Source organism: Euprymna scolopes, chromosome 28 (assembly GCF_053919585.1).
Source record: "Euprymna scolopes isolate OS-2025 chromosome 28, ASM5391958v1, whole genome shotgun sequence".
In the NCBI taxonomy this organism is placed as follows: Eukaryota; Metazoa; Mollusca; class Cephalopoda; order Sepiida; family Sepiolidae; genus Euprymna; species Euprymna scolopes.
The window spans coordinates 1731081-1746412 of NC_136509.1; the positions used below are offsets into that span (position 1 = coordinate 1731081).

At 34.4% G+C, this 15332-nt stretch overlaps 1 protein-coding gene across 1 annotated transcript in view; it reads left to right on the forward strand.

Annotated features, from left to right (window-relative positions):
- The first annotated feature begins 6319 nt into the window (after nucleotides 1-6319).
- LOC145249342 (homeobox protein orthopedia-like) overlaps nucleotides 6320-15332 on the forward strand; it is a 108803-nt gene continuing 99790 nt past the window's right edge. The window contains exon 1 of the mRNA XM_080110919.1: nucleotides 6320-6383. Coding sequence (XP_079967045.1) covers nucleotides 6320-6383 — 64 coding nt within the window. The remainder of the gene's footprint in view (nucleotides 6384-15332) is intronic.

Here is a 15332-nt window from a genome sequence, read left to right on the forward strand (position 1 = left end):
ATTATGAATAAAGGATGGGAGGGTTGTTCTACCCTTTTGTAATTAATATTAAATGAAATAACGCTATTATTTTTCTACATAATTGCGATTCTTGAATTTGCATTTTCTTTAGGACTATAAAACAACGATTGCTAGTTATAGCAATCTATTTATCTTCGATTTTTATATATTTTTAGTATAATGAATGCTATTTGTTACAGCTTACATATTTATCTCAAGTCGGGATTATTTCCTAGGTAAGTTAAGGAAAAACTAGTATATTCTTTCCGTATAGTTTGTTTAGTAACTTTTCAAACTAATTTTCGAATCTGGCCACTCAACAATACCGTAAACACTTATAAGTATTATTCTTTAAATTTGGGGCTAATACTATTTTATCAATTGGTATTTTCAAATTTTATTAATGCTTTATCGATTTTGAATTTTGAATCGAAAATCGAAGATGACAGCTTTTGCATTTTCTAATGTAGTGCCAGACATGATTTTTATTGCATTTTCACTCCAAACAAGACACTAACACTTTAATGTAGAGGGTTACTATCTGGGATATAATTTTCAGGGATACTATATAGGGATTTGAGCAGCAAGATATCTGATTACATTATACTTAAGTTTCAGTACAGTCAGAGAAGCTGGAACCCGGAAGGGAATTCCAAAGTCTAGCGGACCTAGGGAAGAAACTTTCTGGCATCTGGGGATCGCTACTGAGTAGGGGTGGAGTTTTGATGCTTATCAGGTTTGTTGAGGGTATTTACGACGACACGGTACAGGGGGTCGTAGTTTATTGTAGCACCTACCATTAAAATACTTGTAAAACAGGCAGAGGAATGTAACATTTCGTCGATGGGACAGCGGTTGAAGCCTACGGCATCTATTAGGTTGGTGGGTCTCTTTTGAACCCTCCATAGAAGTGGGAGACTAGTAGCAGATGCACCAGCCCAAATGTGACAACAATACTCCATACAGGCGAATGGTGGATACTCTAAGCGTAAGTAACTTTCTAGCACGGTAGAGAGAGAGCCAACCTTCTTTGCAGCAACCTTGGCAATGCCATCATTATATCTGCTCCTACTCATGTTCCCTGGGAATATTAAACAGAGGAGTACTTTAAGGGAATGTATTTTTAGCCATAACTATTAGTGGTTGAGAAAGTTTCTTGAAATTATTAAACGAAAAGAAGCTTAGTCTTGACAACATTGAACGTTACCATCCATTTTTGTCCCCATTCCACGACAAGAGGTGTTCCTCTAGGGTTTCAACTATCGTCTTATATATATGTTCGTTCGTTTTGTGGGATTTTTCTCTGGTTGTTTAAAGTGAGTTCTTGATGTTCTAGACGTGACGCTCTTATCTTTCTGGTATAGAGCTGAAACTACTGCAATTTATCCACTGTTCCTGGCGTCATATATCGCTAGAATCAGGCAGGTATATGAGCCGTAAAACAGTGAACCATGCCTCCATGGATAATTATATATATATATATATATATATATATATATATATATATATATATGTATGTATGTATTATATATATGTATGTATTATATATATATATATATATATATAATTATCCATGGATATGTATATATATCTATATATATATGTATTATATATATATGTATTATATATATATATATATATATATATATAATTATCCATGGATATGTATATATATCTATATATATGTATTAATATATATATATATATATATATATATATATATATATATATGTATGTATATAATTATATTATTATATTTCACGTCAAATGTTATAAGTAAATACTATGTTTTATGTTTTTTTAAATCAATTTTCACCCCAAACAGGGCACAGTGTCACTTTGAAGCATAGAGCTACTATCGGGGACATAAGTTGCGGGGGCATTATGAAGGGAGATGAGTAGAAAGATGTTTGTTCACATTACACTTGAACTTCTGCATATCAACACAGTTGGGAAAACAGAATCCCGCAAGGGAGTTCCAAATTCTTGCAGTTCTAGGGAAGAAACTATTGGAGTAAAAGGCTTTCTTACACCTAGTGATCTCTACTGTAAAGGGGTGGGACTTAGTTGCTTATCGGGGTTGTCGGGAGTAGACACGTCGAGCGGGTACAAGTGCTTGCAGTTCGTCAGAGCATTCACCATTAAATTATTCGTAGAACAGACAGAGGGGTGCAACATTTCGTCGATGGGACAGAGGCTGAAGCCTAGATGACAGCTCAGGACCTATCAGGGTGGGGGACTCTCTTTTGAACATTGTCTCGTATCTATGTGTCGATTTTAAGAAACATTGTTCAATATGTGAGTGGATCTAGTCTGACAATTTTAGCCTATGATGATCCGTGAGTCAGTTTAGGAGTGAATCCTGTAAAACAAATATATACACATATTTAACTTGATATAAATAGTGATTACCCAAAAGAATAAAATAACTTGCAAATTTGTAGGATATGATTGTTTATAAAAGCCGTAATTATTGACTCTGTCGCTACGTTAGCTCATTTATCCGCATCAATTGTTCTGATTCTCGCCAGATGATTTGAAATAATTAGCGAATAAATAAAAGCGCAAAACTTCTTCATAAATCCGTCAACTTTCTATTTTAACCTGAAATGATAACCTGGAGGAGGGTCAGGAGACAGACGAGTGGAACTTTTAAAAATAATGTAGGTTTAATTTTATTGCTATACTAGCTGGACGCCAGGCGTTGCCCGGTCGTACAATACGCTTAAACATGATATTTTAATTCATTCAGATTGTGTATGTATTATTATAGAATCAATCCTCTATTGATTATTACATATTACAAGCAATAATTTGCCCGGTGGATGACTAAAAAATCCCCTAAAAACTAATAAAATAATAATGATAATGTCGTTGGTTAAATTCCGTCTGCGTTTGTGTACAATATCACGTGAACTGATATTTAGGTTTGACGATCTTAAAAATACTTTTCTTCTTTTATAATTTTTTTTTATCTATAAAAGAAGAAAGCTATTTTTAAGATCGGATTTTTTTTCGATTTTCGTTACTTATCGGATGAGTTTCTGTACAAAACATATCTATGAACACTGCCAGACATATAAATTACCTTCGTGTGAAATTAGCAAAAGATAGGCTCAACCGTTTCGGAATCTATACGGACTCAAACTGATTTTTATATAATTGTAGAGATAAAGAGGCGACTTATGCAAGTATTGAAAATACAGTCAATGTAGAATTTTATTCGTCGGGATTTAATGGCACCTACTCCGCTCCTCATAGAAACGATACTTGAGGTGGAGTCAACATGCCCGCTAACCGGATTTATAAACAACTTTTATATGGAAAGTTTACTGAAGAAAATTATCTCTAACATAGAATTAAACTACATGATATAATTGCAGGTGCGTCACAAGGTTGATCCTTGAACCTTTATTATTCCTCATATTCATAAATAACATTCATGATAAAATTGTCTATGAGATGGGCATATTTACTGATGACAACACGTTCTATAACAAACACGAGGGAAAAACAAATGAACGCGTATCTAAGGAAATGGCTGACACCTTCGAGAAAGATCTTAAGTCTGTAGTTGAATGCGGTTCAAAAATGGATGGTAATATTCTATACTGCCAAGACTAAGCTTCCTTATTTTAATAATTACCAAAAAAAATAAAAATAAAAATAAATAAATAAAAAACTCAAATCCACTGGTAGTCGTGGATAGCGATACATTACCTGATAGCAAACTCTTCGGCTTAATATTCACAGGCAACATAAATTGGAAGTTTTAGATTATACTGAAGCGGTGAATACGGCACAATCACGTTGACACACCGGTTCTCGCCAAAGTTAAGCAAAGCTGAGTCTGGCCAGTACCAGATGGGTGATCATTTGGGAAGGCAAGGCGCTGTATGTATCACGCCCAGTCGTAGAAATTTCCAGATTGGTATCTGGGGGTTCGTTAAACTCATTGTGGGAAACCTCCCACCCCGATCAAGACGGAAAGCTACGGTAAACTACGGTCTTTACTTATCTTACCGAGATTACCATGGCTCCACAGTTTGGGGAGCCGTGGTCGCCGACGTTGTTAAAACAGCAGGGCCGCTGAATGAAGCAGTTATCTTCGTGCAGAAAAATGTCTCAAATTTTAATCGATTAGTTTTGTCTGATTTTGCCAGAAATCAACAAATCCACCGTATCAATTTAGTGTCTTATTTTGGAAGATTTCTTTGCTTTTTAAATTGTTGGCAAAAATTATTTTGTCTTAATTTTTTGAATGACTTCAACCTGCAAACTATTTTTCGGATAAAAGCCAATTTCGTTCGTGATAATCTATACGGAATAGGTATTATTTGAAATATATTTCAGTTTCATTGTTAATAATAAATGTTAATTTTATTTGTTTCTTACGAAACAAAAATACCCTCAGTTAATCGTACCACTAACTCTAAGTTCGGTTGGCAACGCCCCTAAAATGCACTCTTCATACGAACCGCGAAACAAGCTTAGGGTTAGTTGTAGTAGTAACACAGTGTATTAATTGGTTATCTGATTTGTTTTCTGATTTCTTTATTTTTATTCAATTTTTATTTTACAGAAATTAATTTGTCTTCTTATTTTTCGGGATTATTCAAGCGTACAAAAGACCATTTTTTTTTTTCGGTAATATTCTCCATTGACGAGTAATTATTTGGAATATATTCCCGTATTTTGGTTTTATTTACTTCGCAGTAACCACTTATCAAGGCCCGAAGCCACTCGAGAATAAGAGTTAATGAATGTGAGGTGGTAATGTAAGAATCTTTAATAGTGTAGATTGGGTAGAATTTGATTATTAATGAGGACGGCTCAACAAGAACTTGTTTACATTGGATTTGAAGGCTACCATGTTGTATCCCACCGGGAAATAGGCCAGTGGAACAGTGTTCCCCAGGCGGGCTGTTTTGGGAAAGAAGCTTTGTTCATAGAATGTGCATGTAGATTTAGGCACAGCCAGAGAATGGAGAAAATCGTGAATAGTGGTTGTTGCTAGTCGAATGTTTTTTGTAAAGGTTTGGTAAGAGGGAACGATAGTCGAGCACTTGTCATGAAAATAACGATAGAGCAGAGACAGGCTCGCAACGTCTCTTCTGTGCTGAAGAGGTTGCAGGAAAGAGAAAATAGCATCACATACTAGGTTTTGCCGGTTTTGAACTCTATCAAGGCTGGATAGGGCGAGCTGAGTAGCTCCTGCCCAGATGTGGCAACAGTATTCTATTTTTCAAATATATATATATATATATATATATATATATATATATATATATATATATATATATATATATATATATATATATATATATATATATAAATGTGACGCTCACTGTTTATAAACAAGCGGTTAGAGCACTGTAAAAGTGGTGGACAAACGTTTGTTTAAGTAGACATTTGGCGAGATAATTTAATGGCGCCGCTCCCGTAGGTCGATTGGTAGAACTGCTGACTGCCAACGCGATGGCTGTAGGTTCAATCCTCGGCTTGGGTAGGTCCTAGTCTAGTAGCACTGATGAGTTGGGATACAACGAATCAGCACCGTATGTCGATGGCTACAAATATATATATATATATATATATATATTCTAGACTACCCGTAACCTGTTGGGTCAGTATGTTATATTAGCTATGGAATTCGTGTATGAGCGTGACACTTGTAAAACAAATAAAATAAATATATTTTTGACATAAAAGAAAATTTCTATGAAAGCATATTAAAATGAAAAAGAATATAGATAGATTTCTAGGAGTCGTTCTGTTTATTATAATTGATTATTTTTGAAAAAAAAATTACTGTTACTGAATTATAAGTGGTTGGCCATACTTATAGGTAAATGTGCCCTAAAAAGATACCATATTACTTATTATAGTTAAATTCAAATTTTGATATATCTTCTTTTTTTTATATCGTTCATTTCTGTATTACGTTTAAGTTATTTTAAACCCCACTCTTCCCATGTTAAATAATAATTTTGAAATAATAACGTTAATATTTCATGCGCAGGTCATGCGCGCAGGTCATTTGAGTTTTATAATATATATATATATATATATATATATATATATATATATATATATATATATATATATATACTACGTGTCAAATTATTAACGAGATAACATTTTTTTACCAGTTTCAAAAACTTACCGGTAGTTTCGTATCAAAAGCTTCGGAAACGTTGGCAATGCTGAGTTGCGCGTACTGTAAAACTTTCGTACTGTTCTGCGCAATGTAAACAACTTGCTATCGGTATTTTAATTGCATCAAATTATCAACAAGACAGTTTGTTTCGTCCAAAAAATGGGTCTTAAAGGTGGTTTTAGTAGTTCTGAAAAGAGCACTATTACGGAACAACTCGCAAAAGGTAAAAGACTACCATCGAAATATCGAAAAATGATAGCAAGGTACCATCAAACTGTAAAGAACTTTGTCAAGGACCTTACAAAGGTATGTAAGAGAGCGGATTAAGGTAAATCTAGAGTTGTTTCACGATGTTCTCTACTCCAAATTAAAGGTGAAGTAGTTAAGAAACCTGGGCAGACAAGTTGAGAAGTTTTTGACCAAGCCGGATTGAAGAATGTCTAAAAAAGTACTCGTTGTCACCTTCTGAAAAAAGTGGCAAAGTCTGTAAAGCCTCTGACAAAGTCTCCATTAAAGCAACATCACAAAGTCTCCATTAAAGCAACATCAAAAAGTCTCCATTAAAGCAACATCACATACAAAACTGATTGAAATGGAAGAAGACATTATGAAAACGGATTTTTCCAAAGTTGTGTGTCACTCTTCATGGCCCAGATGGCTGGAGCACGGGATGGGTCCTAGATGAACGACATCGTCATCAGCGTTTAAGGCGCCAACAAGGTGGTGATGGGATAATGATCAGAGGTACTTTAGTTGGCCCATGGAGAATCCCAGAAGGCGTAAAAATGTCAAATGCTTACATAGCTTTTCTGAAGGAGCATTTTGAACCATGGTTGAAGTCACAAAGGTTGACGTTCAGAAGAACCATTATGCAAATACTCTTTGCTTTTGTTTGCTGTATGCGAAGGAACATTATTCTGTATAAATGCAGGATTATGCATAATTGCAAGATAATGCTCCCTCGCATACAGCAAACAAAAGCAAAGAGTATTTGCAACAACTGGGGTCCTCTTGGTTACAGAAGATGGAGTAGCCTGCGAATTCATTTGAACCCAATTGAGAACCTTTAGAGTATCATGAAGCGATGCCTTTATGTAAGTGGACGCCAATTTAAGAGCAAAGATGATTTGTGAGATGTTCTCCAAAAGGAATAACTGTTGACGAAATCACAAATTTGACTAATTCTGTGGAACAACGTCTTTCACAAGTCATTCATAAAAAGGATCGCATATCCCTACTAATTATGTCAACGTAGAAATTGCTATGTAGTTATTGTGTTCTAAGCATTTTTACTAGTTCATTTAATGTTTGAAAATTATTTCAATAAACAAATTATGGGAATATTGTGGGGTTCTTCCTCATCCTTGTTAATAACTTCTATCTTCTGCCATAGTTTCGCTAATATTGCTTTAAATACTTTTATTTTCTGACTTGAGTAGCTGAATAGTATTCTAAGCACTTTCTTCTTAAAGTTTCATGGATTTTAATTCACTCGTTCCTTAAATATTTAAAAAAATGTAAACTCGTTAATAATTTAATATGCAGTGTATATATATATATATATATATATATATATATATATATATATATATATATATATATATGAAAAAACCTGGGAGCGTCTTGCTTTGGATCGTGGAGAGTGGAGAAGGACCTAGCGGGGAGGTGTGGCCAAGTTTGAGGCAGATCGAACCCAGTATGGTCGGAAACGTGATATCCTGAAAGGGAGGGTGAAATAGCAGTGGATGGGCGGGGGCGCCAGATTGGTCTGGAGTGTGAGGTGTGCGGAAGATTATGTCTGAACAGAGCTGGACTGATAAGCCACCAGACTACACATCAGCGCAGTGGGTCACAAAGCATTCTTGTGTTGCCAGATCTAACCTTTGTCAACTGCGGCATTTGATTATACATATAAGTTACCATCAAGAACGTGCTACGAGTGGCGCACATGTCTGCACAATGTGTGCCAAAAATGCAAGAGTTTGGCAAGGTTTAAAAGCCACCTTCGGGCGGCCCATCACTGATTTGTTTTCGTGTTTCTGTATATCTTTTTTTGCTATATCAAGTAATGGCAATGTTCGAAAACGAATTTGCTGCCATTATATATATATATATATATATATATATATATATATATATATATATATATATATATATATACATATATATCAAACAAAATATGCCCTTAATTAACCCTGCCACTAAGCCAGGAGGTTTAAATGAGCTCTCTCCAAATAAACAAAGACAGAAAGTACTCGCCATCTGTGCTGGTATTATTAAGACTGATTTTTGTTTTTGTTTAAAAACGTTACTTTTTATTCATGCGTCGCAATATTTACAAAATACTCTTGAAAAAAAGTAAAAAGAAATCTTCAAAATATTAAAGGAAAAAAGCTCGGAAAAATCCGATTTAATCCGCAAAAACACAGAAACCATTAAAAAAATAATCAGAAAAGTAATCTGTAAAATTCAGAAAATAAATTAATATTTACAAAATAAATTTTTTTAATGAAATCAACAAAAACCAAGCAATAAATTAATTCTCTGGATTAATTTGCCTTATCATCGCTTATTAAGTCGGACAAAACTAAGCGGAATTATTTTTGGCGCTAACTGCTTCAATATATCTTGATGCTGTTTTTCGTAAACCGCAATAAAGATATAGTACGCGAGGTTATTCATTTTTGGTAAACCACGATAGAGATATAGTATGCGACGGTATTCTTTGAACCGCTATTCGTCCCTCTTAATTGATAGAAGCTGACTAATTAATGGTGTCGTACGTCGAAAATGAGATCAGCCTATATTTGTTACTCATCGGCCAGTCAGTCCTCCTCCTACTCCTTCACTCAGGCTGATGCCCCGTCTCGTCACCCTCTGACTGCTGTGTGTGGCTTTACCCTTTTTTCTTCAAAATGAATCCTAAAGATCAAATTTCGATAATGAGCAGAACTTTGGTTCATTTGTCCGTGGTTAAGACCACATGGGTCGGTTGACCAAGTTCAAACCTTCTTGGGTCAAGTCTTGGTCTTTCCTTGGCGTTCGAAGGTAAAGCCAGACTGACCGTTGGCAAGGGCGGTCTCGCTATGGGATATTTGATCCCGGGATGGAACGGTCCGTTGAGAATAGAAATCCAAGAAATTTGCATATCCATGCGTTGCGTTCATTGGACAAAGAAGCAGAGATGATTTGCCTGTCAATAAAACGAGCAGCAAAGAAGAAAAGATGCTAATAATTTACCGAGTTGATGTTTGTTCGTGTAAATAAGCGGTCACTATTCCAGGATCATTTTCAGCTAAATTTTCAAAGGGTTTTTAGTTCATCCCTACGAAGGTTCCAGCTATATTCAACCGTAACTATGAATGATTAGTAACCTATGTACCGAAAAGGAAATATTGGCATATGCTTTTATGCCAGGCAAGTAAAAATTCAAACGAAAGTAAAAGAATATTATCATTGAAGCAGTGTATAATATATATGGTTCTCCTGTAGGAGACATCTTCCTGAACTGTTTTTGCTTCTTCTCACTCAAATACCTCTATTTCGATTTCGTAGCAGCGGGCCGATATCAGTAGACTTTTTTTTCTATCAAAATGGTTATTAACAATGTTTTTTTTAAAACGGTTAACACCTTTCAAATTGATATAAATCATTGCAAAATAAAAAATAATTAAATCCAAACAAAAATAATTATTTAATCAAGTAAAAATTCTATTTTTTTTACTTGATTACTAAATTTTAAAATGTTATTCTAGTAAAATCATCTAAAAATTTGATAAACAAAATATCATAAAAACTGAATTTAATTTTAAAATACTATGCAAAAATAATAGCTTTTTAAAATTAAGTACCCAACAGATATAAATTATTGCATTATAAAAATAATTAAATTAAAGCAAAAATAATTTTTCCTATTTCAAATTATTTAATCAAGCAAAAATGACATTTTTTTTAATTAATTACTAAATTGAAAAAGAAATGTTTTTATTTCACAGTATTTTACGTTAAATCCTTTTTTACGAAAGTTTTGTTTATTAAATTGTTAGATAATTTGCTGGAAGTTCTTTTAAAATTTAGTATTCAAGTAAAAAAATGGAATTTTTACTTGATTAAAAATTCGAAAAAAGAAAAATTATTTTTGTTTTAATTTAATCATTTTAATTGTGCAATAATTTATATCAGTTATAAATATGCTAATCATTATCGTTATTTCCATGGCAAGTGCTCGCCTAAGCTCCAATCTCTGCCCCCCCCAACACGCCAGTCTTTCGCAATAAACACCCGTGTAGCTGAAACCACTATCATAAATTTTCCCCACTCTTTATCTGTGCCTAAATCAAAACGTAGATTCCATGAACAAAGCTTCTTTCTTAGAAGTGCACGCCTGTGGAACTTTCTTCTGTTTGTCTGTTTCCCACCTGACTACAACTTGGATGTCTTCAAGTCCAACATAAACAAATTCCTGATGAACCGTCCCCTTAAGTAAGACTATCAAATCTCCATTACTAACAATTACTACAATACTATCCCATTGATTACTGTACACGCAATAACCCTTATCCCCGAGTGGCTTCCGGGCAGTGATAAGTGGTGACCTCCATGTACAAAAAAAAATAAAATAAAAAATTAAAAAAAACATTGTTAATGACTGTTTTTGCTTGCTGCTACGAATTTGGAATGGGGCATCTAAGCGAGACAAAGCAGAAAGTAGTTCAGGGAGACATCTTCTACAGGAGAACGATATATACAAATTACAAATTCCACGGATTATAAAAAGGAACAACTTTATAGCTAAATTGTCGCATTCAAATAAATAAATAAAATGGGCGCCAAATTACAGTCGGCATTTTTTCTCTTGGACATTCGACAATTCTAACATTGAAATATTTGGTTAACTCAAATCAATGAATATAAACACTTAAGTGTGTAATGAAGCGATATTATATCAATTTATTTATTGCGGACTATTATTCTTATCTTTATTAGTTGTTGTTTCACGACGTTTCGGTCAACTATTCCTCTAGTCTTCGTCAGGTGGTAACCACGGCGGATGGGATCTTCGAATCTCCTAACTGCATTCTTAGCAATCACTGACAACCGTAGTTGTTGTTGTCTCACCACGTTTTGGCCAAGATTGGATCTTTTGATCTTATAAATCCACGTTTATTTATTATCAATCCTACCCAAAGCCGGTCAGAGGTTTACTTGGCCAAAAACGTGGTGAGATGACAACTACGGATGCCAGTGATTGCTGAGACTGCAGTTAGGAGATTCGAAGTTCCTATCCATCGCGGTTACCACCTGACGAAGGCCAGAGGAATAGTTGGCCGAAACATCGTGAAACAACTAATAAAGATAAGAATAATAGTCCGCAATAAATAAATTAATATAAATAATACTCATCTCAATAATGAATTCCAATTAAAATAATATATGAAACGATATTAGTGTATAATAAAAAGAAATGATTTCAAGCTGTATAAAATCGTAGCCATGAATGATCAGTGACCTTGATACCAAATAGTATTAATACCGGCGTTATGTCAGACAAGCGGAGGTGGAAAAAGGAAATAAAATAATATGATCATTAAAGCAAGATACGAATAAACAAGTCATTAAAGTACACAGATTAAAAAAAGAAACGCGCGATTTTATGTTTTTAATTACCTTTTTATTCTTTTTCATCCTTAACAAGATATATTGTCAGTCAGAAGCAAGGAGCTATTATTTAGGATTATTTAGTTTAACAGGGAACTGTGGTGAGCTGACCAGCGATATGTATGTTCACATTACATCTAAACTTCTGCAAGTCAGTAGATTCAGGGAAGCAGGAAACGGTAAGGGGAATTCCAAAGATTAGCAAAGGATTTCCGGCATCTAAGAATCTCTACAGTTAAGGATGGGATTTTTCTGCTTGTCGAATTAGGGATCACGTCGAAGGGACACAAGTGCTATGGATTCTTCACAACAGATGCTATTAAAATACTTGTAAAGCAGGCAGAGTGATGCAACATTTCGTCGAATGGCAAGGGTTGGAGGTTGGTTGATGGTGCGAGATCTATTAGGTTGAATACTCTTTATGGATCCTGTTTAATAATAACGATACTTTATGTATGTGTGAATACTTGCTTGGTAGAGGTATAACCTTCTATGTTTGTTAACTAAAAAGTTGAAGAACTGCGAAGACACGAGTGGTGCAATTAAACGAGCAATCTTTTGCATTTAATGACGTACCTCTGATTCTGACACCCGTCCATGACGGGATTTACTTTCTTAGAGCCTGACACCGTCAATATATGCAACAGAAAGATTACACTTACAGGTCATGTTGCATAATCGAGGCATCATAACAATACCATTTGCAATCCCTTATCATCCATTCGGACGGAATAAAAAATTGAAAGCATTTACTATATATATATATATATATATATATATATATATATATATATATATATATATATATATATATATATAGTAGAATCCCGGGATACGGCATAAAAATTAGTAACAAAATACAGTATATAATACACATGTATATAATCAAAGAACATTATAAATAACACCGTAAGGCGAGGTAAATGCCGTAATCAGGGGCCGAAAAAACATCGTATTCCATATCGTAACCTGAAAAAACCGTATCATAGTGCCACCATATGCTTAGTCTCTACTATATATATATATATATATATATATATATATATATATATATATATATATATATATATATAGTCATCCACATACAGTACTGTTTCGCTATTTCACATCAGTGCAGCTAGACAAGCAACTACCTCAAGCCAGGATCAAATCCCAATTGCCCAAACGACAGTTGGAGCTTCTAACGGTTGCGCTATACGGCTTCTGCTATGCGGGCAGTGAATTAACAATGGTTTGACATTGTCCAAATACCTAAGCTCAATTTGCTTACACAAAGAGCATCGTTTCATACGCTAATGGTAATTTGTATATCACTTACCAATATGCTCAACTTTAGATAGGGAGCATTATAGTCATCCACATACAGTAATGTCTCTCTCTCTCTCTCTCTCTCTCTCTCTCTCTGTATATATATATATATATATATATATATATATATATATATATATATATATATATCGATCGCACTTTATTAACTACAGTACATCGCGGAATGAATGACATTACATAGAAAAAACCTCGTCTATTATAGAAAAAATATCTATTACCACACATCAGAAGGCCCGATATATAAAATCAACAATATGTTCTTGGATATGATAGGGGCGCGCTCGAAATGAATGTTTCATTTTAGAGCACAATTGAACAACTGATATTTTTGCTGTTTCTGAATTTTGGAGATGGGAATTGGTTATTCGCATTATTTGGATTCATCGGACTACTGTTCTCATCTTGAGTGTGATTTTCAAAACGTTTCGGTCGATGTAAACTCCGACCTTCTTCAGGTATATATTGTCGAACTCGGGGATGTTTCTGCCAAAAAATACAATTGCGAATTACTTAGGACCTTTATCCAGTTATGGCTGACGAACAAGAGAACACTACCCCCGTGAAATAAATAAAGGGTTCTGCTCGAAATTCTCGAGTTCGACAGAAACATTTCCGAGTTCGACAAGATACACCTTAAGAAGGTTGGAGGTTACATCGACCGAAACATTGTGAAAATCACGCTCAAGATGAATCCAAATAATATGATATTTTTGCATATTAAACTTTAATTCAAGCCATTATATACAAAAGTAATTTATATAATTAACATTAGGTTCTCTACAGTGCAATGTAAACTACCATATATTGTGAATTAAGTAACCACGAGGAGGCATGTGAAACTTCCTCCCAGTGCACCGCAATTGCTCCCTAACTAGAGCAGGCAGTTTATCGACTTGATTGAAAAATTGTCGATTTCACTGATTTCGATGACAATAAAAATATAGGAGTGTGAAACATTCGTTCATCATCATCTAATCCCGGGCAACATCGGGTCCCCTGCTAGTAGACTCTAATACCGAGTTTACTCGTCATCTTGGCTCATCAAAACCCGACATTGATAAACCCAAATAAGGCAAACTTATTCTAAAATTTATTCAATCAAACGACAAATGTATTTTATTTACGTATCGTTCGAGACGGAAACTTTTTAAATGAAGGTAGATATTTATAAATATTTGTAACCGAATGCCAGTCGCCCTATTTATCTTTGCTGGTTTCTCTAATGGAGGGTCTGTTGGAGAAGTTCCATGCTGGCAACCGGATATCCTACATCGGATACGACAAGAGCGATATCGTTTTTCATTCGTTGACTGTCGTTATCGATTTCACGTTGGATTTTTGTGGTCCCGAAGTAAAATCGTCGAGACATTCGTTTCGGTATCGAATGTCCGGGCTGAATGTCGGGTAAAGTTAGAATTGAAAGTTGGAATTAACGTTCGCGTTTGGACGAAGGAAGAAACAAATGCTTTTTATACGATTATTATTATTATTATTATTATTATTATTATTATTATTATTATTATTATTAGTAGTAGTAGTAGTAGTAGTAGTAGTAGTAGTTATTATTATTATTATCAATATTATCGCTATTATTAGTAGTAGTAGTGTTATTATTATTAATATTATTATTAGTAGTAGTAGTTTTCACATGGTTATTACCCACTGATAATATTCGATGATGTTCCCTTAAGTTTGAGTGACAACAAGTCCCCCTCAGACCGCCAGTATTCTCCACCTCTTTTGATAACCTTTGCAAAGGATTTTGCGTGATCACAACAGCTGCTAACTATTAAGTTCTCACCGGTCATAACCATTGGTTTTCACTGGGATTTGGGTGACAATAAGCCTCCCAAGGTCCCAGTCCTCTTCGCACTGTTGCAGTGGAGGTTTGATTGGTGCTCTCTCTCTCTTCTCAGTCCTTCAATCCTCCAAGCACCTAAAATAGTCAAGATTTTTCACGACTATTTTGTGTGCTAGCAACCAAGACTGATGTTTTATATGTAACTTATATAATTATTTTAATTTTTTACTTTTTATTTTTTAATTATTTTTCTTTGCTCATGTAAATACATTTTGAGATATCTTGCAGTTTCAGTTTTCCTTTGGTTGTTTTACTTCTGTTGCACTTTCCCCGTGGCTTGTTAGTTTTTGTAGTTTATGTAGGTTGGTTGGCGCGTTCAAGGAT